This window comes from Rhinatrema bivittatum, chromosome 1 (genome assembly GCF_901001135.1).
Source record: "Rhinatrema bivittatum chromosome 1, aRhiBiv1.1, whole genome shotgun sequence".
NCBI classification, from domain to species: Eukaryota; Metazoa; Chordata; class Amphibia; order Gymnophiona; family Rhinatrematidae; genus Rhinatrema; species Rhinatrema bivittatum.
Genome location: NC_042615.1, coordinates 483595269 through 483622415, shown reverse-complemented (window position 1 = coordinate 483622415; position 27147 = coordinate 483595269). Strand labels below are relative to the sequence as shown.

General features: G+C 45.7%; 1 protein-coding gene across 4 annotated transcripts in view; it reads left to right on the top strand.

The window, feature by feature from the left end:
- Positions 1-27147, top strand: part of IQSEC2 (IQ motif and Sec7 domain 2) — a 415732-nt gene that overhangs the window by 232765 nt on the left and 155820 nt on the right. The window contains exon 1 of one of the 4 annotated variants that reach the window (XM_029607442.1): positions 11198-11406. The exons of the other annotated variants lie outside the window; for them this stretch is intronic. Coding sequence (XP_029463302.1) covers positions 11309-11406 — 98 coding nt within the window. The 5' untranslated portion in view covers positions 11198-11308. Of the gene's footprint in view, positions 1-11197; positions 11407-27147 lie in introns of those variants that run through there. 4 annotated transcript variants of the gene reach the window in all.

The window sequence follows — 27147 nt, the reverse complement described above, 5'->3', positions numbered from 1 at the left end:
TGCGGGACTGTATCAAAAGCTTTGCTAAAATCCAAGTAGATGACATCTAGCGCTCTTCCACGATCCAATTCCTTAGTCATCCAATCAAAAACATCTATCAGATTCGTCTGAAGGACCTTCCCTTGGTGAAACCATGCTGCCCCTGGTCCAGCAATTCTACTGTTTGTAGATAGTTCACTATTCTTTTCTTCAGCAGCGACTCCAATACTTTTCCCACCATTGAGGTGAGGCTAACCGGCCTGTATTTTCCAGCCTCTTCTCTGTTCCCACTCTTGTGAAGAGGGACCACCACCGCTCTTCTCCAATCACTCGGCACCACTCCTGTTTCCAGGGATCTATTGAACAGGTCACTCAGCGGAGCCACCAACACATCTCTGAACTCTTTCAGTATCCTGGGATGAACGAAATCAGGCCCCATGGCTTTGTCTACTTTCAATTTTCCTAGCTCTTCCCATACATTCTCTTCCGTAAATAGAGTTTCATCCATTCCACTCCCCTCCAGTTTCTTGTTGACTAGCGTCAGTCCTTCTCCAGGGTCTTCTATAGTGAACAGCGAACTGAAGTATTTGTTTAATATTTCTGCCATTTCTTCATCTGTCTCCACCCATTGATCCTTTTCACCTTTCAATTTCACTATACCACTCTGGACTTTTCTCCTTTCACTGATGTATCTGAAAAATGTTTTGTCACCTCACTTTACCTCTTTGGCAATCCTTTCTTCTGCTTGACTTTTCGCTTTCTTGATTACTTTCTTCGTCTCCCTCAGTTTTACCAGATATTCTTCCTTGTGATCCTCCCTTTGGGATCTTTTATATTTCTTAAACGCTGTTCTTTTATCTTTTATTTTATCATGCTGGACCAGAGGCAGCATGGATTCACCATTGGAAGATCCTGTCAGACAAATCTGATTGACTTTTTTGACTGGGTAACCAAGGAATTGGATCAAGGAAGAGCACTCGATGTCATCTACTTGGACTTTAGCAAAGCTTTTGACACTGTCCCGCATAGGAGACTGGTGAATAAAATGAGAAGCTTAGGAGTGAGTGCCGAGGTGGTGGCCTGGATTGCAAACTGGTTGACGGACAGAAGACAATGTGTGATGGTAAATGGAACTCTCTCTGAAGAGAGAGCGGTTTTAAGCGGTGTACCGCAGGGATCGGTGTTGGGACCGGTCCTTTTCAATATCTTTGTGAGCGACATTGCGGAAGGGATAGAAGGTAAGGTATGTCTTTTTGCGGATGACACTAAGATCTGAAGAATATGCCTGATCAGACAACCAAAAATACCCAGACGCCTCTGCTGTACTGTGGCCTGTCAGAATTGAATGAACTCTGAGTGCCTTTCTGAGCATGACTTGCAGAATGTCCCTGAGATAGACCTACTGGCACCAACAAGAGAGGCCTATTCAATGGCAACATTTACTTCATAATACAAGGAAACTTGGTTCGTATGAAGCCAGGATGTAAGCTTTTGTCTTACAAATGCATATCTCAACGGACAGGAGCCAGGTGAAAAGATTCTTCTTTTAAAGTTACAGTTTTAATTAAGTCCTGGCTCCAGAAAACGGAATTCATGCCGAGCTTCCTATTCAGGCCATAGACTTGCTATTTGTTTACACAACAAAGAATATCAAGAGAAGAACAGAAGAACAAAGGCCATCAAAGCCATGTTGATAAAGGAACTTTTATGGTGGGAGGATGAACAGGGTTAGAAGAATTCTTAGTTGAGGGATGTCCTCACAAGCATTTCCTATGCATTATAGATTGTCATGACAACAGCATAATGTATCTTTGGGCATTCTGGAAACTTCGGTAGTGCTGTATTTTGATTATAAAAGTCAGGGCATGTCATATATTCATGGAGATGCTGGTAATTTTAAAAGATAGAGGGCATTTAGCATATCGCATCTCTCAGGAACACTTGGTAAAGCCAAATAAATTTTACTTTGTACCATTGTACTGAGTCTGAGTGTTCTTGTTGCCCTGACCCTGAGTCCAGAAATTATGGACAGATCTGCAACAGAGTGGACACGCCGGAAGGAGTGGAGAGAATGAGACGGGATTTAAGGAAGATGGAAGAGTGGTCGAAGATATGGCAGCTGACATTCAATGCCAAGAAGTGCAGAGTCATGCATATGGGGAGTGGAAATCCGAATGAACTGTATTCGATGGGGGGAGAAGGCTGATGTGCACGGAGCAGGAGAGAGACCTTGGGGTGATGGTGTCTAATGATCTGAAGTCGGCAAAACAATGTGACAAGGCGATAGCTAAAGCCAGAAGAATGCTGGGCTGCATAGAGAGAGGAATATCGAGTAAGAAAAGGGAAGTGATTATCCCCTTGTACAGGTTCCTGGTGAGACCTCACCTGGAGTATTGTGTTCAGTTTCTGGAGACCGTATCTCCGAAGAGACAGAGACAAGATGGAGGCGGTCCAGAGAAGGGCGACCAAAAAGGTGGAAGGTCTTCATCAAATGACTTATGAGGAGAGATTGAAGAATCTAAATATGTACACCCTGGAGGAAAGGAGGAGCAGAGGTGATATGATACAGACTTTCAGATACTTGAAAGGTTTTAATGATCCAAAGACAACGACAAACCTTTTCCGTAGGAAAAAATCAGCAGAACCAGGGGTCACGATTTGAAGCTCCAGGGAGGAAGATTCAGAACCAATGTCAGGAAGTATTTCTTCACGGAGAGGGTGGTGGATGCCTGGAATGCCCTTCCGGAGGAAGTGGTGAAGACCAGAACTGTGAAGGACTTCAAAGGGGCGTGGGATAAACACTGTGGATCCATAAAATCAAGAGGCCGTCAATAAAGAGTGGGTGGCTCGCCAGAATGACGGCTACTGCCTGGAGATAATACCCTTATTCAATAAACATACACATGGTTACTGTGACTCCAACATCGCTCTAAGCTACAACAGCAAGAGGAAATGTGGAAAAAAGGATTCGCACTCACAAACCGGGGAGTAGCTGGCTTGTTACGGCGGTTACTACCCCAAACCAAATAAGCCTGATACTTCACATTCAACCCATATCCAGCATAGCTCTCTGCTTCAACGGCAGGGGAGAAGAAAAACTGATACTTCACGCATATCCAGCATAGCTCTCTGCTTCAACGGCAGGGGACAAGAAAAACTGATACTTCACGCATATCCAGCATAGCTCTCTGCTTCAACGGCAGGGGAGAAGAAAAACTGATAGTTCACGCATATCCAGCATAGCTCCCTGCTTCAACGGCAGGGGAGAAGAAAAACAACCAATAAGGGCTGAATAACATAGTCTGGGTAAAACAAATAAGCATGGGTGTAGCTTGCTTATTGCGGCGGTTACTTCCCCTACTACCCCTAACTAATCAAGCTTGATATTTCACTTGGATGCAGCTCCATCACTGCTCTCTACATTAATGGTGGGGGTGGAAGGGAAATAGAACCAAAGAGCTAAGAGAAACAGATAAGTATGAGAAAAAATGTGTGAAGCTTGCTGGGCAGACTGGATGGGCCGTTTGGTCTTCTTCTGCCGTCATTTCTATGTTTCTATCAGCCACCTCCTTTGTGAACCAGATAGGTTTCATTCTTTTCTTGCTTTCCTTTACTTTTCTAACATATTTAAAGCTTTTTTTTTTTTTTTATACCGGCATTCATGATAAAATCACATCATGCTGGTTTACAGGAAACAGGGGAGTGATAACATTGAACGAAAAACTGGTGTTGATAGGTAGAGACGAAAGTTACAATAAAACAAGGGAAATTAGAACTTGGAGGAGAAGAAGAGTAGCAGGAATAATTTAGGCACTAACAATGAAAAGAATAAATTAAATTAGAATAATTACATAGTGTTAAAATTACATAGTGTTGATGGGAAATTTACAAGTGGTTGTAGTATGTCTGGAAAAAGTTATGAGTCCGTTGTGATCGTCAGATGTGATCAGGAAAGGCTTGCCTAAACAACCATGTCTTTAGCCTTTTTCTGAATGTTGGTAAGCAAGGTTCCTGTCATATATATTAGTTGCTTCAGTAATTGCTCCTTTTAGTTTGGCCCACTGTTGTTCCACATCTCTCGTTTTCTCCCATCCTTCTAGTTCTTCCTCCAGGTACTTCCCCATTTCAACAAAATCTGTGTTTTTGAAACACAAAACCCTGGTCTTTGTGTGACTTCTCCGTATCGTATTAGAGATGTGAAACCATACCATTTGATGATCACTGGTGCTGAGGTGGGTACCCACCCGGATGTTAGAGACATTATCTCCATTAGTGAGCACTAAATCGAGTGTAGCTCCCTCCCTCGTAGGCTCCATTACCATTTGTTTGAACATAGCCACTTTCAGGGTAAGTGCCTGCAACTCACATGCAACTCTATAAGAGTGCATGTCAGTGCGGTAGCCGCTTTCCACAATGGCATGAGAGATGTCTCTATTTCGATACAACCCTTAGTCACACACTTCATGAGAGGTTTGCTCCACCTGAAACCTCCATTGCACCCTCTGGCCCCCGCTTGGGACCTTAATGTGGTCTTAGGACGGCTCATGAAACCTCCGTTTGAGCCTCTCCACTCCTGTGATCTACGCTATCTCACCTGGAAAGTGATTTTTCTTCTCGCTATAACATCTGCTCGCAGGGTTAGTGAGTTGCAGGCGCTAGTCACCTATCCACCTTACACTAAAATTCTTCATGACAGGGTGGTCCTGCGTACACACCCTAAGTTTTTACCGAAGGTAGTGTCGGATTTTCATCTTAATCAATCCATCATCTTACCTACTTTCTTTCCAAGGCCCCATTCAAACCCAGGAGAAAAGGCTGTACATTCCCTGGACTGCAAACGTGCCCTAGCCTTTTATCTAGAGTGCACGTCAGCCCACAGGAAATCCACTCAATTATTTGTTTCTTTCGATACCATCAAATTGGGAAATCCAGTGGAAATACAGACCCTTTCCTCCTGGTTGGCGACTGTATCTCCTTTTGCTACCAGCAAGCAGGCATTCCGCTACAAGACCGTGTGAAAGCACACTCTGTTAGGGCCGTGACAACCTCAGTGGCTCACCTTCGTTCGGTGCCACTTATTGATATTTGTCAGGCTGCAACCTGGAGCTCTCTCCATACCTTCGCAGCCTATTATTGCTTGGATAAGGCTGGCAGACAAGATTCCATTTTTGGTCAGTCTGTTCTATGCAACCTATTCTCAGCTTAACTACCCAACATCCTACCAGTGACCTGGTTTGGGTTTTCAGGATGCCCTCCTACCCAAATCCACCCCTGTTGTTGTGCCTGTTGCACGTCTTTCGGTGCATTTGGTGCATTGCTCGGGCATCCTCAGCTCGCTATTCACCCATGTGTGAGGACTACCATCCTGCTTGTCCTGTGAGAAAGCAGAGTTGCTTACCTGTAACAGGTGTTCTCACAGGACAGCAGGATGTTACTCCTCACAAAACCCGCCCGCCACCCCGCAGAGTTGGGTTTGCTTGCGATTTGTTATTTTATTTTTCGCACGTACTTTTACTATACACAAGACTGAAGGGGGACCCCTGCTGGTTCCAGGGTTAGTGCCATGCTGGGCATGCCCAGTAAGTGTCAGTCAAAGTTCTAGAAACTTTGACAAAAGTGTTCCGTGATTGGGCTCCATCCTGATGATGTCACCCATGTGTGAGGACTAACATCCTGCTGTCCTGTGAGAACACCTGTTACAGGTAAGCAACTCTGCTTTCTTCATTTCCTCCCTCTATTCAGTTGAGATCCTCTGTGTTTATTCCATGCCCTTTTGAATTCAGTTACTGTTCTTGTCCTCACCACTTCTGGGAGGGCATCCCAGCCTCCACCATCCTCTCTGGCCTGTAATGTATTACTTGGGCTATAGATGTTCAAATTATAGTGCCAATAACATTTTCTTGAACTGATTCAAATGCGGGCTTCCTTTCAGGTGGAGCAGCTTTCCTCTCCTCTCTGTCTGCCAAAGGCTTGGTTTAGCCCCTTTGGATGCTTGGTGTTGCAGTTTCTGCCAGTCTTGGAGACATTGGAACTACATATCCCAGAGATACACTGGGGCCGAAAGGGCTGCAGCTTTTGGAGCTGTCAGGGATCCTTTCTTGCACCCAGGTTTTTTCTGGTGGCATTAAACTGGAAGCCCTTGCAGCTGTCGCTTTGGGGATCCCTCCCATTTGGAAAAGAATGTATTACCTCTGTCGGGACTAGGCACGTTTCACAGCACGCTTCATGACATTATTATTACGGGTGCAGGTGGAATGCTGTCCGAGCAGCATTCTGTTCAAGGGTGTGTGCGCATTCACAGTGAGCAGAGCAGCCCAGAAACGAATTGCACACGGTATGGTAGAAGCAGCAGTGAATGCAGGAGGAACAACCAGAGGCAGGGATGTGACTGTACGACGCCCGCTGCAGGTGGTTTATAAATAATAATCACCGCCTTGTGACACGGCAGCCATGCCCTTCTGCATTAAGTTGTCCTTCCTCCGCTGCTTCATGTTGCTTCTCACTTGCTACTTTGAGAGCGAAGCATGAATCGCACTGCACATGTGTACGCTGGCCTGCTGAAAATTGTCTTTCCTCAGTACGGCTAAAAATCCGTGCAGTTTGGGCTGTACAGGAGGTGACAATTAGGATGAAAATCATTTTAATTGTATTTTGTGTGCCACCAAGGTTGTTAAGGACCAATGGTTGGCCAAATACCAAGAGTAGAGACCCTAAAGAAAAGTAATCAATCAGTAAACATCCCAAAAAAGCAACACAAATCTGTTTTTTGGAGCATGATAGATAAACGAATACACAAAATAGAGCAAATGATATTTATTTCCTTATTTTCAAATAATTTTGGTACCGCTCTGCGGATGAAAAGATTATTCAAAGCAGTGTACAACAGAGAACAACTCACAAAATCAGCAATACTGAAATACAACTCAATGAAAAATTTTAATGAAACCCAAAACAACCATATGTTTCCGAAAATGAGATACTCAGTAATGCTTTGTGACAATACAGCTTTTGTGTAGCTGATGATGCTTTTGAAAAAATAATCATTGGTAGGAATGTACCGTCATTTGAAACAAAATGTCAATGATATGTTCATTTTTCTTTCTTGTTGTGCTCCTGCCATTAAAAAGAACAAAAAAAAAACAAAAACAGCCTGCCATTTTAAAATAGCCCCTTTGGGCTTCTTCTTTCTTCCCTCCTGGGGGTTTCCTAGACTGCCTCACACATCCTGCAGCTCCCCCCCCCCCCTCCTCCTTACCATAACCAGTTCCCTTTTTTGGGGCTAAGAGTAGACCCCAGTCACTCCTGCCCCGGCATGGTGCCAGTCTGCTGTATGGCAACGTTTGGTGCCATATGAGAAAATGGCACTGGCGGGGCAGGACCAACTTGTAAGCACTCCTGCTCCCAGAAAAGGGACCTGGCTTAAAGTAGGGTAAGGGGGAGACCAGAGGAGCCTGCAGGAGGTGGTAAGCAGTCCAGGGGACCCATCGGGTGGGGGGAGTAAGAGAAAGTCTGGAGAGTCTGTTTTAAAATGGCAGCCTGGATTGGTTTTAGTGTCTATGATTGTAAAACAGCACACACTAAAACCAAAAGAAACAAAACACTGCAACAAAAACAAAACTACACCCACAAAAAAAAAAGAACTAAATTATGCTGCACATTTCTAAATTATTGCTCTGTGTCTGTACAGTGCTGTTAACACTGATGGCACTTTATACATAATAATCAGTGCTTTTTTTTTTCTGTACAGTGCTGTACAGATATTTCTCTGTGTGTGTTTCTGTGTCCTGGCCTGTGCATGATCATCAGTCAAAAGAAGAGAAACCAAAGAGTTTTGTCTGGGAACTGGAAATATTAAAGTCCGGAGTGCCTTATCAGGCTGTCTAATTATAGAGCTGAAGATTCTGACAGGCAGGTGTGTCACTAGTTCCCATATGAGGATCCCTCTGGCTTGGGGAGTGTGCGTGCCTGACTGTTTAAGGCACATGCAATGGGAGGAGACAGATTCTAAATTTGCAAGTGGTTAGCAGGAGAGGAAGTGACTCTCTGTGTGTTGTGTGTGAGAGAGAGAGAGGTGTTCTGAAGTGACTGGGTCTCAGCCATCAGAGTTTCCAGCCAGCATCGGAGGAAACTAATGCCTGCGAAAACCTGGAGAAATTATTCCAGCTTATTAAAACGCCTACCGCTGTCACCGCTGGACGCGTCACTCTCCCAGGGCAAGGTCAGGCAGGACACTGGCGCTTGCAGACTCCTGAATTCAGCAGGCAGAGAGAAGGGGGTAAGTGTGAGGGGGACATAGGTACAGGGCATTGGCTGGTCATTGCAACTTCAAATGAGATCCTGTAGGATAATAAGCTCTTTTTGGCAGGGTCGTGTATACTCCAGTACTCTACTGTTATTGATAACTACTGTTGTATTAACAGGCTGGCTGTGATAGAAACACAAACTGTAATAGCAAATTTAAAAAAGCCTCTAGGCCCATCCGTTCTGTATCACATGCTCTGTTTCTACTGAATTATTACAGACCTTGCCTGATCTTTAGCTTTAGCCCTCACTCTTCCTCATTGTAGTGAATTCTGCCTCCTCAGAGTGGGGCACAGCCACCAGTCAGCATTCCCAAGAAGTGGATGATGGCAGAAGCAGTGGCCAAGTGTCAGGCCAAGTGTCAGGCACAGGGTCACAGGGCAGGGAGCCCATAGGCACTTGGAGGAGAAGGCTCACCTGGGGAGAGGGGTCCCCAGAAATGATTGGAGGGTTTGAGGGCATAGAGAGAGGCCCTCCCCACCCCTAGAAACCATTGACGGGGGAGGAGACCAGTGACCTCCTCAGGATGTCCCTCCCAGATCTTCCCCTTACCCTCTCACTTCTGTAGATCAGCTGGGGGTCTGCCCAAAGCAGCAGTTTTAACAGCTCCCGGGAAACATTGCGTGGGACCCTTGCACCAGCGCATGCATCAGAAGTCCTGTGGCGGCCCTGCCTTATGCTAACAGGAAAACTTCAGAGAAGGGGGCGGGGCCACCATAGGGCCCTCTGATCATGCATTAAATCTATTACTGCGGGCCCAGCAGAAGAGGACAAGCAGCAAGACAGTGGCAACACTCCCGTGCCTATCAAAATACTTCACTGGGGACAGTTGCATATTCCTAAATCCGGGCCTGGTCAGGCAGGGGACACAGGCACCAGCATGGTGGCGATGTGGTTCAGGAATGCTTGATGTTGGAGGAAGGCCTCCATCCATGGACATGCACCAGGCAGGGAAGAGCATGGCAGGAGGATACTGGTGGCATCAAGGGTTATAAGGGTGTCATTATAGAGTACCTGTATTTCAGGCATGTGGAATGCTTCTGCGATGTGGGGGAGATACCATGAGAAATGAGATGTGTAACATATCGGAAGAGGGAACGTGTTGCAAATCATGTATTAAACAGTTAATTTAACAAAACTAGGCTCTGTCTGGAAGTTTTTATGAGCAGGTTGGGCACACATCTGTCTGGGATGATTTAGGTACAGTATACCCTATTGGAAGAAAGGGCATTAAGTAATTATTTATTTTATTTAAAAGAATTTCTTATCTGCTTGTTCCAGTGTTCATAGCAGGGTACATAAAAACATTCACAATTAACATTAGACTAATTGCATTAATAAAAAAACAAAACTTAATCACAAGTTCCCTTCCAGCCTTTCTGTCTTTTTATGAATAGGGGACTGAGGGAGACTGAGGAAGCTTGTAATGCTGAGGGAATGTAGTACCATTAATGATATCCAGAGGGAAGAAAATGGCAGTTATGTTATATTGGCAAAAGGGGTGACTCAGTATGAACATCTGAAGGTGAGCTCCTAGCTGGGCTATGCAAATAGAGCATGCACTTTCACACTTGATGGCATCACACTATTTGTTTTAAATTCTGAAAAACTAGACACACCAAAACACGGAGGGGTTGCCACCTGGCTCAGATCAACCCTGACATGACAGGCCTGATTGAGGTTTGGTTTTGCCCAGTTGTATGCATTGACTGTCAGGATTGACCTGGCTCACCAGCCTGAGGTACTTCTATTATTTGGTTCACCAGTGTGTGTGAATTCATCTCTGCTGGAAGAGTGAGAAAAGGTTTATTTTGGTGGCTAGTAGAAGACACTGTCAGTGCGCCTAGGAAACCTGTCCTGGGGACTCCACAGCCAGCTGGGATTTCAGGATATCCACAATAATTGCTGTATGCCTGAGATAAATTTGCTGTAAACAGGGTCTCCCATGTTTGCAAATGTATCTCCTGCATATTCATTGTGGGTATCCTGAAAAGGTGACTGGCTGTGTAGGGGAGGTTCAATAATGAGGCAGGGTGAAGCAGGCGGCAGAATTTTGAGGCGGAAAAAAAATGCCCTCGGAGAACCTTGCTGTGGCAACTGCCTCATACTACCTGCCCCAACCACAACGGCTGACCCAGGCCGGCAGCAGCTGAAGAGAGAAGTGACACTGTGTGCGGCTGAAGAGAGGAGGGACAGGGTCGGGGGGCGCCATCTCAATCCCGCGCTTCAGGCAGCAGATTGCCTTGAGCTGCCCCTGTGGCTGCGGAATCTCCAGACAAAAGCCCTGCCTCCTAGGGATCGTGTGCAGTAACTTTGCTTACTTTTTATAATCCGCCTTTTCAGGCACTTCAAAGCAGACTGCATTCTTTGGTATTCTCTCTGGAGCATGCTTTCTGCTGTTTGCAAATGGTACTCGGCCTCCAGCACCCTCTTGTTGCTGCTGACGGGGAGGGGCGGAGGTGGCTGCCACAGCTCTGCTGGCCCCAGGGGCGAATTGCGCCCGGTTGAGTTTGCAGAACTAAGCGCTTTCAGATGAGACTGCGGTGAAACTTTTGTGTATGCGCGGTAAGAAGGTGGAAACGGAAAGAGGAACAGAGACCGATGGGGTGGGTGTGTGTCACCTTGGTTGTAGGGTCACTAAATTGTGCTTCCCTCCCCCCACTGTGAGTGGGAAGAGTATATGTTTGCATTGGCCTTTCTGTAACTGCGTCCTATGGGGCAGGGGAGGCTGGCATAGGCGCGTGGGGTTTTGTGGGGTTTTTTTTGTTTTTTTTCCCCCAAGGCACACTCTGGGAATCCCAGAGGATGGTTGAGGCTGTTACTGAGTTGGCCATTCAGATAATCAGCTGAGAGGCCTGGCCCTTATTTACATACTTCTGCCAGAAAGAGAGAGAGAGAGAGAGCGAGCCTGTAGATAACCTGACAGGAGTAACCCCGGGAGCTGCCGAGCAGGGCTGAGCGGTAGAACTGGAGCAGCAGGGTGAGAGAGGGCGAGCGAGGCGCTGGGCAGCGCGGGAGACGCATCCGCATGGACAAGGCGGCATGGTGGCGGAGCGGCTCCTTCTTCTCCAACTTCCAGTGCAGCTGCTACTTCCTCTGGTTGCTGCTGCGCCGCCTGGCCAGCCGGTAATACCCCTCCTCTCCCTAGCGCCGATTGCTGACGGGAGCTGCCCGCGTTCCCTTTGCTTATTCCTACTACCACAGTGTCGGAAAGGTGGCGTGTTTCTGAGTGTGCAGGGCCCACAAGGTCATCATAAGTCGTGCGCCTGTTTTGATGGTGAAAGGTGCCGGTGCCCCCCCACCCTCCGGAAAATATTCGTGTTTCCAGTGAGGGCGCTGGCAGGCTCGGCGTGTCCCAGGATCATCGCGTTTTTCTTGTTGCACTATGAGACAGGAGCCGAGTTTCCGGGGATCATCGGCTTTTCTATCCTTTATTCCTTTTGTAGCTCTGATAAGTGCCTTTTGTTTGCTGTAGTTCTGATTACATGTTGCATTCGTCACAAGAAGGAAGATTACGTATAAAGTGTCTACGGGGGGGGGGGGTTCCCTTTAAACTTTGGTGTGTATATCTTATTTGTATATGAGCCAACTGAAACCTACAGCTGTACTTCCTTGTGCTTTGCAGCATTAACCTGTTAGATCTCAGAGCACTTGAGAACTGTGCTGGGTAAATGAGGACCGTGTGTCAGCGTGAGATGGGAAATGCAAATCAAAGAGGCTGATTCAGGTCACCTCTGAAAAGACAGTAGAATGAGAAATGGCTTCAAATAGTAGAACAGTATTACCATTTGGCAAGGTCTCTCCTGGACCTGCAGTTCTTTCCTTCAACCATCAGAGGGCTCCATGCACCGTCAGCTCAGACCTTTCACAAGTTATAGTGCAGCCCTCCTACCCATCCGTGCAAATACTCTGATCATCCCTAGACTTTTAACTACTAATGACTAGTACTGATAACTAGTACTGGGGCTTTGCATTTTATTTTTTATGGACATGCTTGACTGGGAATGCAATGTTTATTTTTAGGAAGCCTCAGTTATGTGGGGCAGAACATGAGTGATGCTGAGCCCATGGTGACCAGCTGGCTTCATGTTTTTTAGGGACAGGCTGATCCAATTGTGGTTTTACTCCCATGACATGACAGGGGGATGTAGTTCCAATTACCCTAAGAAAAACAACAGGACTACAAGTCCATTTATTTCTTGGATATTTATATCCCACCATTGCAAAAGACTTAGACGGATTCCAGCTCATAGAACGTTTAATTACGGCAATGTGTGACACATGGACAAGGGCAACATTATAACAGCCAGTAGACAAAAATACCAGACAATAAAACCATGTTTCAGTCAAACTGAGAACCCTATGATTGCCAGTCACCACAACTGACCCCCAGAACTGCTCAGCAGGCCATCACTGTGAGGGCACCAAATGTTTGCTGAAAAAAGATACACTTTGACCTTTTATGGAATTGTAAGTAGTCTTTTTCTAGATGAATCCTACCCACAGGGCATTGGTTCCTTCACTGATAAAAATTTAGAACGTGTCTCAAAACCTGCGGGCAGGAGTCCTGCTGCAGTTGGATGAAACCCTACTGGTTGCTGTGGATGAAGCCAAGCATAGGTTCTGCCAGTAGGGAAGGTGCCCCCCCCTGGCTATGGCTGACCTCTATACATGTTCTATGGTACTCCCCATCGGCTCCAGCTAGCAGCAGCTCTGAGGGCTGAGCCTGGAAGAGTCTTGGATGGGCAGGCCCAGGGGTGATAGACTGGGGCTTTGAGCCTCAATGGGCCATGGAGTGGTGTCAGGGACCAGGGATAGTGGTCCAGGATCATGGCATCATAGGGTGCAGAACTATGGTGGGGCTCAGGGAGTGTGGTCCAGGGCAGCGGATGTCACAGAGCAGTGGCAAAGGCTGGAAGTGGTGGGTTCCAGGTCAAAGTTTCACAAGGCGCAGAGTAGCGGTGGCTGGGAGTGGTGGTAGGACCTATATCATCAATAGTAGAAAAAGGGGTATGAAGGCAAAGGAGAATTGGAGCTGGATCAGGCTGACCCTGAAAAAAAATATACAGTGCTAACTGGTTACTCTATTTAGAGGGGTAAGTACAAATCCATGTATATTAGGAGAGGCTGAACCAGTTCTGGCTTTCCACTCATTGCCTGCATGGACTTGGAGCTGTATGATAATCCTTTCAGCAGTGGCGTAGCCACGGGTGGGCCTGGGTGGGCAACTGCCCACCCAATTTAGACCCAGGCCCACCCAACTGACACCAGAACTGCAAGGCTGTCGCGGGATCCCATCCCCGCGACAGTGAAGAGGAGAACCCATGCTTGGCACGCCATCACGGCACACGTGGGGAAGCGGTCCTACAACCATATGGCCGACTGATCTTCCTGTTTGCGGGGGGAGGGGGGAGCGGAAGCGCCGCGCACAGCTTCCACTTCCTCCCCCCAAAGCAGGAAGATCAGCTGCCTCTCCTGCTATCTTCGGGCCGTATGGCCGACCGATCTTCCTGTTGGGGGGGGGGGGGGAAGAAGAGCGGAAGCGCCGCGCACAGCTTCCGCTCCCCCCCCTCCAGCAGGAAGATCGGTCGGCCGTATGGCTCGAAGATAGCAGGAGGCCAGTGGCAGCAGGAGAGGCCAGCTGATCTTCCTGCTCTGGGGGGAGGAAGCGGAAACTGTGCGCGGCGCTTCCGCTCTCCTCCCCCCCCCGAAACAGGAAGATCGGTCGGCCATACGGCCCGAAGATAGCAGGAGGCCAGTGGCAGCAGGAGAGGCCAGCTGATCTTCCTGCTCTGGGGGGAGGAAGCGGAAACTATGCACAGGCTTGAATGTGTATGTGAGGATGAGAATGGGAGCCTTGTGTGTGTGTGGGTGAAAATCAGACCCTGGGTGTATATGGGAGTGAGAATGGAAGCTTGAATGTGTGTGGGTGATAATGGAAGCTTGAATATGTGGGTGAGGTTGGAAGCTTGAATATGTGGGTGAGGTTGGAAGCTTGAATGTGTGTATATATGGGTGAGGATGGAAGCTTGAATGTGGGTATATATGGGTGAGAATGGGAGCCTGGGTTTGTGTGTGTGGGTGAGAATGGAAGCTTGAATATGTGGGTGAGAATGGAAGCTTGAATATGTGGGTGAGAATGGAAGCTTGAATATGTGGGTGAGGATGGAAGCTTGAATGTGTATATATATGGGTGAGAATGGGAGCCTGGGTTTGTGTGTGTGGGTGAGAATGGAAGCTTGAATATGTGGGTAAGAATGGGTGCTTGAAAGTGTGTATGTGTGGGTGAGAATGGGAGAATGGGTATGTGTGTATGTGTGGGTGAGAATGGGAGAATGGGTTTGTGTGTGTGGATGAGAATGGGTGCCTGGATGTGCGTCTGTGTGTGCATAAGAATATAAGCCTGGGGAGGGGTGAGAAGTGAGAGCTTGTATGTGTGTCTGCAGAGAATGTGAGCTCGGGGGGGGGTGGGGGAGAGCCTGAGTGTGTGAGGGAGTCTGTGAGAGAAAGCATTTATGTATATATGTGTGTGTGTGTGGAAGGGAAGAAGACAGTAGTAGAAAAGACACTGAAGAGGAATTAGGAAATGAGCGACAAGGGAAAAAATGGGAAAGAGAGACCAGGACCAACTGATTAGAAAAATACAAAGATCAGACAACAAAGGTAAAAAAAAATAAATATATATATATATAGAGAGAGAGATGTTAGCAATTTAAATATGTCATCTTTGGGAATGTGCATTCTTATATTTTTGTATTTTGCTCTTTCTTAAGTATTCCACTGTTCAGACATTTTAGTTTCTCAGGCTTTCTATTTTGGCTTTATCTACATGTTTCTGTTTCTAATGTATAGTCTCTTATTTCTATATTAGGTAAGGGTCGGTCTCAGTTTTGCCTGTTTGTGACAGAAATGAGTATTTCTAGCATATAGTTTCTCTGTAGTAGTAGTCCAGCCTGTTCTGTTATTCCCGTAGGTGATGTATTAATGTTCTAGGGCCTGGTGTAGTATTTGCATTGCTGCTTTTTCATAAGGTTGCTGTTTGAATCCTGAGAGTCAGTGCTGTGATTGTTTGGCAAGGTTCCAGATGCCTCTTTTTTTGCAAGAGTTTGTTACTTCACAAAATAGCAGTGGAGGGTTATTTTTTGCTGAGATTACACCAGAATTTGAATTTTTTTTTTCATGTTACTTGTAATGTGAATTGCCCTAGCTTTGCGCTGCACCTGTTCTGATGATTAATTATATTTTATTGTATTTATGAAGATTTCTGGGTTTCTGCAAAGATGGTTCATGAAAGAATACATTAATTTTTGTTTTATTATATGATGGATTTGATTGTTTTCTATACTTGAAATAATTGAAGTAAATTATTTTAAAGTTTCATACATGACACATAATGGCTGTTGCAAACTACTTAGAAAGCCATTCTAGGGTGCAGTATATGGCATTATTTATCAGTAAGAAAACAACTAGTAGACCTGCATGCCTTGTGCCCACCTATGTTAACCTTGTGCCCACCCAAAAAATCAATTCTGGCTACGCCACTGCCTTTCAGTATTTTTTAAACCTACCCTGGTGACCCACAACCAGTTAGGTTTTCAGGATATCCACAATGAATATGCATGGATACATATGCATATATCAGACACTTAGTATATGTAAATAATTCTCATGCATATTCATTGTCGGTAGCACTGTAACAGAGGGGCTGAGATTTGGGGGCAGTCTCTGCTTTTCAGAGGCCTGTGATTGTTTAAGAGTTTGCATTGCTTTGGCTTGTGTTCAGTCAGTTGGGCAGAAGGACTGAAGACAAAGGAGCTAATGAGCGACTGCTGTGGCTCTCCCCTCTAGTGGCGCTCTTGGCATGCTGTGGGCACCCTCTGCCTTGGTCCAGTGCCTTTCCTGTTGCATCAGTAGGATAAGGCCACAGCTTGGGAAAGGAAGAGGCAGGTGTTGTGTCCATTTGTGTGCAAACTCTGAGCATAGTGTCTGGAATACTCCTGTCTAACCCACATCACCCAAGTCCAAGAATAGCTCCACGGTAGCATCCACGTCCATCCATCACTGTTCAGAAAGCCCATTAATAGTGTATTCCTGCAGACCACTTCTCCAGACTGAGAAGAAGGAAACAGTGGGTGCAGAGTTGCCTGGTATGCATTTATCAGTACTCTGTAATACCCTCTAGTGCTCTACAGTACTAAAGAGGACTGTAGAATACTTTCCGGTATCACACAGCATTTTACAGTACTATACAATAGTATACAGCACTATATAGTAGTACACAACACTACAGTACTGTAGAACTCTACTATACAGTATTATACAGATCTCTGTAGTACTGTACAATACTACACACTACTATAAAATGCTCTACACACTCTGCAATATTATATCATCCTCTACAGCACTACACAGCATACTACAGCACTACATAAAACTATATGCCACTTTAAAATACTATCCATTATTCTACAGCACTATTATGCTATAGCACTATACAGCAATATATGGTACTCTCCCATGCTACACAACACACTACATTACTATAAATATTTTATAGCACTATATAGTACTACATAGCACTATATAGTATTACAAAGCATTATAAATCACAATACAGTTCTACACATCATTGTACAATACTGTCTAATACACAATACAACACAATATCACATAGCACTAAATTCATTTTACAGTACTCCACAGCACTAAGTAACACTACACAGCTATGCACAGTGATACTACTCAATTCAGCTCTACATAGCAATCTACATAGCTACAAGTTACACGTTACCACAATCCTTGGGGTAGTGTCTGCAAATGGATTTGTTTTATGCACACCATGTCAGGAATGAACCTCACTATAAGCCAGGGTATGTTGGATACAATCTCAATCTCTCAAATTTACAGCTAGTGCTCACCTCTGTTCTTGCTTTGTGCGAAAGAGCTTCTTTATGGAGTACATAGGATGTTTTATGTACAGGCAACATGTCAAGGTGCACCTGGAGGTTCTTTCAATTAGGCCAACGGCACCCAATATAATTGAGACTATTTTTGTATTTTTCTACCATATTTTTTGGTCTCCAAATTTTTTCTTGATATGGAAGGATCTTCTCTCTCTCCATATGTTGTACATAATAATAGCAATGCTGTTCTTGTGTTTACCACTATATCTGGTTATCTTGCATTGAGTTCTCTGTTGATTGGAATGGGACTGACCCAGGTGATCACAACTTCTTCATTCTCTGGTAATTCTGTCAGGGTCATGATCCCAGTGTTTTTCTAGTAGAGTGATAATATAGTGTTTACACAGTTTCCAGTGGATGAACCATCCTCCTTCATATAAAAGCTAGTGTGTTTATACAGCCAATGTTTTTCTTTTTCAACCAGCCGACCTGCGCATGTGTGTGCTATGTGCCATCCGGTGTTCCATGAGTTAGCAGCACCGGCCAGGGAAGCTGAAGAGAGGGTGGAGTGGGAGGCAACCCAGGTCCTGCCGACTGAAGCATGCATGCCATGTCTCCCGGTTGTGAACCAGAATGATGAAGCAGGTGGTGGCACATGTGGGGGGGGGGTCACAAGGCAGATTTTATGACCATGAGTGCACATGATCCACATGCTCCAGCAAATGGCAGGTAGGAGGGAGAGGAGCAGAAGTGCGGTGACCATTTCAACTCTTCATTGTAAATGGACCATTTCAGCTAATATACTATTATACAACACTGCCACAGTACTACACGGCACTAAACAGAACTACAATAGTATCTCACATTAGTTTTTCTCAAGCCAGTGCTGGAGTACTCACTAGCCAGTTGGTTTTCAGGATATTCACAATAAATATGCATGAGATAGATTTGCATGCACTGCCTCATTGGGGATATCCTGAAAACCAGACTGGCTAGGGGGTTCTCCAGAACTAACTTGAAAAACAGTGGTCTACATCTGTATGGTACCATACAGCACTCCACAGCACCCTATAATACTATTCAGTACTCTGTACTACACAGCACTTTCTAGTACCGTATCTTATGTTGTATATATAGTTGTATACAGCATTATGTAGCACTGTCTGGTATTACACAGCATTATAGGGTACTAAACTGTAGTACACAGCACTATACACCTATACATCACTGTACAGTATTGCGCATTATTGTATTGCACTCTACATCACTAATTAGTACTCTACAATACTACAGAGTACTATATAGCACTTCATACAACTATACCATGCTGCACAGATCTACATATTACTTTGCAGTGCCGCACAGGACTGACTGTTGCACTGCCAGCCTAACTTGAGAAACCAAACACACAGACCTGCTGCCATTTCAGCAGAGTATTTCTTATTTTGTAGACGTGGAGATCCTAATCTCCCGCTGCGCCTCTTTGCTGCCCACGCCTCCCAAAGTTTCCCACTGCAGCTTCTTTTACGCCTGGCAGCTGTTAGTCTTGTGCCAAGGGTCTCCTTGGCAGTCTCCCTCTTTTCACGCAACCATCTTCCACCTTTCTACTTCATTCATTCCTTGTCATTTTTTTTTTATCTCCCCCACACCCTACCCTTGTTTCTATTTCTTTTTCCTATCTTCCCCACTCTCTGTAGATGAATCCCCACCCCCCAACACACACATAGACTTACACACAGACACACACACACACTTTGCCTGCTTGCTTTGCCACAGAATAGATGTTTTTAAGTTGTGCACCATCTGGGAGACAGCTGCTGCTGGGGAGGATAGGCAGCTCCACATTTTTCTGGTTCCTGGGTGCTGTGGGGGAGGTAGAAAGGATAATGTTGCTAACTGCTCAGATTCTGCACCCCTCACCCCCCCCCCCAAACTTTGCTACTCTGATTCTGCCCCTCCCTGAGCCTGCCTTAGCCCCTGCTCTAGTGGCAAGAGGTTGCACGGCAGAAGTGGCGGTGGGTGGGGGAGAATTGAGGAGGGGGTGGGTTCTCCCGCCTCAGCTGCTTTATGGAAACAGCTCTGATCATCAGAAGAAAGTTTGCCGGTTTGTGGCTATTTTTGTAAGGTTACCATGGTGACCGGTGAACTGTACCATGCTCATCCATCCTTGTCACTGGAAGCCGGGCTGCATCCTTCATGGCTAGGGACTTGAGGTGGGGGCAGCTTATGGAGACGCACAGGTAGGGCGCAGACACCTAGACCTGCGTAACCTGATGGGAGCGGAGCGCTCGTCCCAGTCCGCTTCTACTCCCTCCCCCCTGCCAGGATAGGGACCAGGGGCTGGAGCGAGCGTATCTGGTTCGGTCTGTTTCAGGGGTGGGTGGTAGGAGGAGTCGGGCTTTTATCTGCTGGATGGAAGCATTGTAGTGGTTCTTGTTGACATGGTGTGCTTTTCCTCCAGAGCGCCTTGCTGATATCAGTCCTGTGGAATCAGCTGCAGCATGGATCACATCTGATTGGGCCACAGATGGTCTGCTGCCTCACCACATGCTGACTCCAGACTCAAGAGTAGGGCTTAACAGCTGTGTAAAAGGATCAAAGGGATGCATGGAGCACTTGTGGTGCACATGTCTGATGGATTCCAGGATAGCAGGGTTTCACAGGGCTGCGTAAATCAAATGGTAGTTGCTGCTGAGGTAGGGTTACCAACTGGCTCCAGGTCCAGTGCTGGATTTACCCCATTACATGAAGGGACCTGTAATTCCGATTTCTCTCATTGTATTCTCTAAGAAAAAGAACCCGCTCCAGAGTAACTGGCTGTGATTGTATTTTGGTTAGTGCTGGACCTTGTGATCTCTGCATACTCATTTGAAATCCCTAAGAAAAGGAAGACTGCAAGTCCATGCATGCAGTGGGGTAAACCACGAACTGGATCAACCCTGTTGGGTGAATCAGGAACTAATTAGCACCCTAATTCCATAAGTCCATGGCAGCTTTATAGGCCTTATTCTATTCTGGTCCCCATGTGTAACGAATGCTCCACAAATAAATCTCCTGGAAGGGATCTCTGCTTTGGTCAGGGTAAGAGGAAAGGGATGCTAGGATTCGGGCTGAGAGGAATTATATAACTCTAAACACACAGTGGCACCCCCCTGCCAGCAATCCCCCAGCATCATAGGTACATCGCTAGATTCCCCCCTTCCATCTCCTGGTTTCTCTCCTCATCTCCATGGTGATCACTACCCCCTTCTGCCTGCATCTCTCTGCCTCCCCCACCCTCCTCCTCTGGGGAGCCATGGCAACCCTGCATCTATTCATCACCATGGCAACCGTATCCTCCACTGCTGCTGCAGTATCTGAAAAGATCAGTGGCAGACCCCAGGGTAGCCTTTGCTGCTTCCCTTTTCCCTTCCAATTTTGTTTTTATTTCTTGTTCTTTTATTGTTGTTATAATTATTTGCATGGGAGGGGGAGGAGATAAATATTTCCTGAAGAGGCAATACAAGTATTGGCCACTTTTAGAAAGCAAAGAAATAAGGGGAACATTTGTTTTTAATGGTTGAAAGAAGAGGAGGACGGGGAGAGGGTGTGAGAGAGGAATATCCATAGGTCGGTCACCACTGGTCATCTGCTGGGCTCCTTCCAGCACATCTGCAGCAGGGGGACTCAGGCCCCTCCTGTTCTGTATAGACCATCAGTAAAAGCAAAATTAATTATTTTTTAAATTAATTTATTTGGCAGTAAAGACATATCCATCTCTTTCTTTGCTCTGATATTTTATTTTTATTCCTGAGGAAAAGGTGTTTGATAAAGTCCTTCATGAGAGACTCCTCAGGAAATTATAAAGCCCTGGGATAGGAAGCAAGGTCTTATTGTGGGTTAGAAATTGGTTAAAGGATTGGATGTAAAGAGCAGGACTAAATGGTCAGTCCTCCCAGTGGAGAAAAGGTCAATAGTGGAGAGCCTCAGGGACTGTACTGGGACCAAGGCGATTGAATTTGCAGATGACACAAAATTATTCGAAGAAGTTAAAACACGAGCAGACTGTGAGGAGCTGCAAGAGGACCTTGCAAGACTGGGGCACTGGGCATCTAAGTGGCAGATGAAATTTAATGTGGACAACTGCTTAAGGAAAAGTAATCCTAAGTATGGGGATGATTTACAGAGCTATTTAGCAGGATAAATTGAGCTGTCGGAAAATTGCCTTCCTAAAAAATCTGTTTGTGTGGGGGGTTCACAATGCTCATTAAATAGGGGAGTTCCTGAGGGCATGTTTAGGTTGGGAAGGACGGAGTAAAAAGTATGTATGCAGAATGACATTTTCAAATCCGCACCTGTACCCCCCCCCCCCCCCACCCCCTCACGCCTTTCTTCTGCCTGCAGAAAAAGGAGTTACAAAGCCTGGCAGCTACTTTTGTCCCCAGGTATCCCCTTAAGCAAATTTTCTAAAGAAAAAACTATCTGCACAGTTTTCTTTGAAAGTTGCCTACTAGGTCCACAGGTGAAGAGAAGCTGAGCAGGTTAGGGCCCTTCAGCTTTATAAAATCATGAGTGGGGTGGAATGGATAAATAGGGAACAGCTAATAATACTAGGACTAGGGGACACTCTATAAAATTAAGAGAGCAGATTTAAAACAAATTGGGGAAAAAATTATTTTTTTTCACTCAGTGCACAATCAAGCCGTGGAATTGTTGCCTGGGGGCGTGGTTAACATGACTTAGCATAGCTGGGTATAAAAAAGGAATTGGACAGGTTCCTGGAGGAAAACTCTTGTTTCCAATTATTAGCCAGGCAGACTCGTGGGTGAAAACACCCCACTTATCCCTGGGCATAAGCCACAAGGAATTGAATGTACTCTTTAGGACTGGCCACTGTCAGAGACAGGATGCTGGGCTCGATGGACCTTTGGTCTGACTCAGCGAGGCACCTCTTGGGTTCTTATGATTCCGACGTCGGTGCTGGGCAAAAATGGTAGAAGCCATTCTTAAAATCTAAATTACTGACCGACCATATGGGACAGACACGGCTTAACTGGGGAAGAGTCAACACGGCTTTAGCAAAGGGAAGTCTTGCCTTACACAAGGCTGGGTTCCGTATTAGGAGTTGTTCTCCAGGAACAGGACCTCGGAATCCTTGTGGACAATAACTTGAAATCTTTGACTCGGTGTGCGGCGGTGGTCAGAAAGGCAAATAGAATGTTAGGAATAATTCGGAAAGGAATAGTCACGGCTTTGTTTTCTATCATAATACTGTACCTATGTATAAATACCCCTTGGGTACTGTTAGCTGGCTTCGATAGGGAATTTTCAGACAGCTCTTTTACTTGGGTAAGTGGCTTTTGAAAGTTATGCTCCCCACAAGGGAGCAATACGACCCAGAAAGTTATGAGTTGCTACTAGGAGCAGTGTGGCCTCGCCTGCTGCTTTAGTTTTGGCTTTATCTGGAGTTCACCTTCTGATCTCTGTGGGTAGCTCTCTCCCAGAGACAGAGAGAGAGGGAGCCAGTTCCGGTCATGTCAGAGGAGTTAGCAGGCAAGATCTGAGAGTGCAGACCATAAATAAAAAGATGGAAGACAAATACACCAAGGGAGAATCATGGAAGGGTCGAGGTATTTGGAGAGGAGGATACATAGAAAAGGGAGCAAAGCTGGGAGGAGGTGTGGTTCACTCCACAGGCGTTTCTGCTACTGTCCAGCAGCTGACCTCGGTCCTGATCCCCCCCCCCCCCCCCCCCAGTAGCTGAAAGCGATGCAGCTGGGGCACTTCCTGTGCTAAAGCAGCCCGCTACTCAGTGTCACTTCAGGCTGGGCAGGTTGCACAGCGGCTCTGGCGCTCTTCGGCTGCCTCCTGACACAAAGCAGCAGCTTCCAATGCCCACTGTGGTAAAAATCACTTCAATATCCTTCGGTTTTGTCTAGTGCTTCAGGACCCCACCTGTGAACCACTGCACCGCCTACAATTGTTTTCCATCTCCTCCCCTGAAGTGCGAACACAAAAGGTGGCTGATTTTAGCACGGGTTTGAAACTTGTCAGCAGTAGCGCCAATCGTCAGAACTTCAGCTGGCGCTACTGCTGACAAGTTTCAAACTTCATGCTGAATGAATCCCTTTTTTAGTGTCTGCTACCATGTGTCCAGTATGTGGGCATGCGTTTTTCATTGGTTGGCTGTACATGCCTTATCCCAGAGGTGGTGATTTTATATTTCTTGATTGTAAATGCTGTCAGGCTCTTCACCACAGGTGGCTCTATTATATTCGTGGGTTGTAAATACTGACTGGATGCTCCACACACAAGTAACTGAATTGTAATATTTGGTTGTAAAATCTAACTGGTAGATGGTGAAAAGGAGCTAGGTGCAGCTGATACACAGTTTTCTGTGGATTCCTTATCATATCCTACGTAAAAGGTAGCAGAAAGTCAGGCTGCTGTCAGAGGCCCATGAAATGGTGTGACCAGCACGAAATGGCAGTAGATGAAGAGAATTTATAGAGCAATAAGCTTTACTAAAGATTAATGTTAATCTGTTGGTGTTGTCTTGTCTCAGGCCTCAGGTTCATGGCCTTCATGTGACTATGTTTATAGTCAGGGATTCTAAAATTCCCCCAGAACTTAACTCATCTGGGGCAAAATGCACTCATCATTTGGTATCATCTCTCCACCTTCCCTTTTTATTGCCGAAAAACTTTAGTTTCTGTAGTCAAGATCTTGGGGAAAATCACTCTTTGGTTGGTATAATCCTGGATGTGCAGCTTTTATGAAGTGAGAGCCTGATATTCAAAAGATCTAGGGAACCAATGTTCAGAAAGTCATTTTCAGTGGCGTGCGTAACTTAGCACATATTTATTTATTTAAAGAATTTATATACCGGGGTTCCTGTATAGTATACATATCACCCCGGTTTACAAGGAACCAAAACTATCGCTAAGGAACCGTAACTATCGCTTCATTTAGCGGTTTACATTGAACATAGTTAATTTGAGAAAACATAAATAAACATAAAATAGTTAATTTGAGAAAAGGTATATAATATGGTTAACCAGTTAATAACTAATATATGCATAAGTAGGTCCTCCTAAAATGACTACTCTATTTTATAAACTGTGCAGAAGGAGCCACACAGTGTATAAAATATTGCATATCACAACCCCAATAGTACATACGTATGTTTCAATATACACACACTTTTTAATGCACAAATCATCATAGTTGATACACCCATTTCATAAAAGTACACCCATATATTTTATGTATTAAATAATTGTAATGTGCATGTTAATAACCCTCAGTTTATGTGCAGTGGCAGGTACTTTATAAAGGTATGTGGAGGAGTAGCCTAGTGGGTAGTGCAGTGGACTACAAATCAGAGAAACTAAGGTTCAAATCCTGCTGGTGACTTGCATAAGTGTCTTTTACCCTCATTTGCCCCTATGGTACCTGAAAGTAATCTGCTTTGAAGTGCTGAAAATAGCAGAATGTAAATAAAAAGTTGGCTGCTGCATGCACACCTCAATAGACCTCTAACAGTTTACCCACTTGCTCCAGACCCCCATCCCAAAAACTGTTGACAAAAGTCAAATTAATATAATTAGCATTCACAAATGTTTGATGATGTATTTGCAAACTCCATTTATAAAATACATAAAGGTGTGCATGCTTCCAAACCTCTGAGGAAGGGACTAGAAAGCTGAGCAGGAGATGTGGATAGGGCCATATGGTTTTTGTCTGCTTTTGTGTGCTGCATTTCTATGTTTCTAAATCTGGCAAATAAAACTTTTCCCTGGGCTCAGTGCCTAAATCTAGGCACCATAAAAGTGAATAGGGCCAGGGTAGGGGACCAGGTCAGCAAGTGAGTTTAGATGCTCCCCACTGTGGGCCTAATTTAGGGGCCTAAACTGGGAGTCTGAATTATGGTGCTGAGCCTCCTCTGAATGTCAGCCTCTAAGCTACTATACTAAGCATTTAGATTTTATTTTAATTATGTTATTTGTTTTTATGTCCTTCCGGTTTTTGCAGATTTTGGTGAGGGACTGACAGTTGTACTTTGTTTCTGATTTTTGTCTCATATAATTGTTGACTTTATAATGTTGTAGTTACTTTAAGTTTGGTCATTGATCCTATATTTTGCATTACTTTTTTAAACTATTCTATTTACATATTTTGCTGTAATCTGCCTTGATTGAAATTTTCTGGAAAGCGGAATATAAATTCTTAAATTACTTGTTTGAGATGGAGGTCTGGCGCCAGCAGCAGAAGTACAGAAATGCATTTCTTTCCTGGCGATGCCTTATCTCCCTTCCAAACAGGTATAGCCCCCTCTCACTCTTCTCCACCCACCCCACGCAGGAACAGTCCTCTCCCTCTCTCTCTCTCTCTTCCTCCAGTCTCCCCTGCAGCCCTCCCTCCTTCCCCCTCACATTCCCTTCACTCTCTCTTCGCCTCCCTCCCCTCTGCAGCCCTCTTTCCCTCCATGCACCTCTCCTCCTATCTTTTAGCCACCTGCAGGCCTCTTATTCTCCCTCTTCCTGTTCTCCCCCTCCCCCCCCCCCCCCAGCCATCCTGATGTTCTTTCCGGGTGCTGGCACCTCCTTCCCTAACTCTTTCAGGGTTTCCAGTTAGGACTGAAGATGTTTCTGCTACCTTCTCCAGCTCCCAGCTCTTGTTGCCGGCATTCTGATTGGGAATGAAAATGTTTGCATTATCAACCCTCTGCTCCCTAGCCCACTAGCCAAGAAAATGCATTTACTCCAAGAGAACGGGCAAGTGAATTTTCCAAACCCTGTCTGTAATAAAATACAGCACAGCCTACATGACTTCCGCATTGTTGATTATAACTCATGGGACTGTGTAAATATATATATATATATAGTGTCCCTTCTAACTACAGGAGCTTTTTTAATAACATCCCATATAATCTCTTGGGTTATGAATAGCCTCTGTGCACACAATACTGAATGTTTTAAGAATTGCATGGGGTTGTATATATTATGTTGTCTTCTGGCTGTGTAGGAAATCCCCTTCCCCCTGCCCTTAGATGAACGGATTTCCTGGTAAGGCCTTGGGCTGTGGAAAGGAGCCTCATACAGGATAAGGTGTGGCCAGAGATGATAAAGTAAGAATGAAACTTCATTGCAAAGAAGATTGTGTTTATCCAAAAACAGACAGGAAGAGATACGTGTAAGGCAGCAAATAGGAGAGCAGCTGAAACTGGCTACTGCTCCTCGTCTCTCTAGGATAGGTCATGTTAGGAAGAGCAGTGGCAGGCAGTATGCAGACTTGGTATCTACAGGACAGATCCTGTTATGGGCAGCAGTGGCAGGAATTATGTATTCTGTTGTCACGGTTGTGAGCCCTTGTACTTTGGCATGGTTGACGCAGCCTAGTAGGCAAAGCTACTAGGCCCATGCTGACAGCTGGTGGACATGCCTTTACTGGAACTCAGAATGGAGCTTCACCAATACCAGCCCCATTCCCCTTGGCAGGACTTAGGTGAGAGTCCAATAAGAGGCAGTCAGACGGTGTCAGGATACAAGCCGAGGTCTGGACTGGCAGCAAGAGACAGTATCCAAGTACAGGCCAAGGTCAGGACAGGCAGTGGTCCAGAGGGATGGTCAGTGTCCATAGCTTATGTCAAAACCAGACAGCAGGCAGGAGAGTAGACAGATACGTAGCAGAAGTCAGGACCAGGAAACAGGCCATGGACAGACAAGATGAAAGGAGACAAGAGGCTGGGATCTGGATGAGGGAGGGACCAGAAGGAGAGGCAGGAAAACAAGCAAGGCAGGACAGCTGGGCAAGGCAGATTAACAAGGCAAGAAACGGAGCAACAAGGCAAGCACAAAACAGTGAGGGGCAAGGACACAGAGTTAGCAGCAAGCCCTGCTAGGCAAGAAGACCTGTTACTGAGGCGTATGCTTGGAGTGCAGCTGGGGTTTAAATACCCAGTCGTGTGACGTCCTCAGTGCGC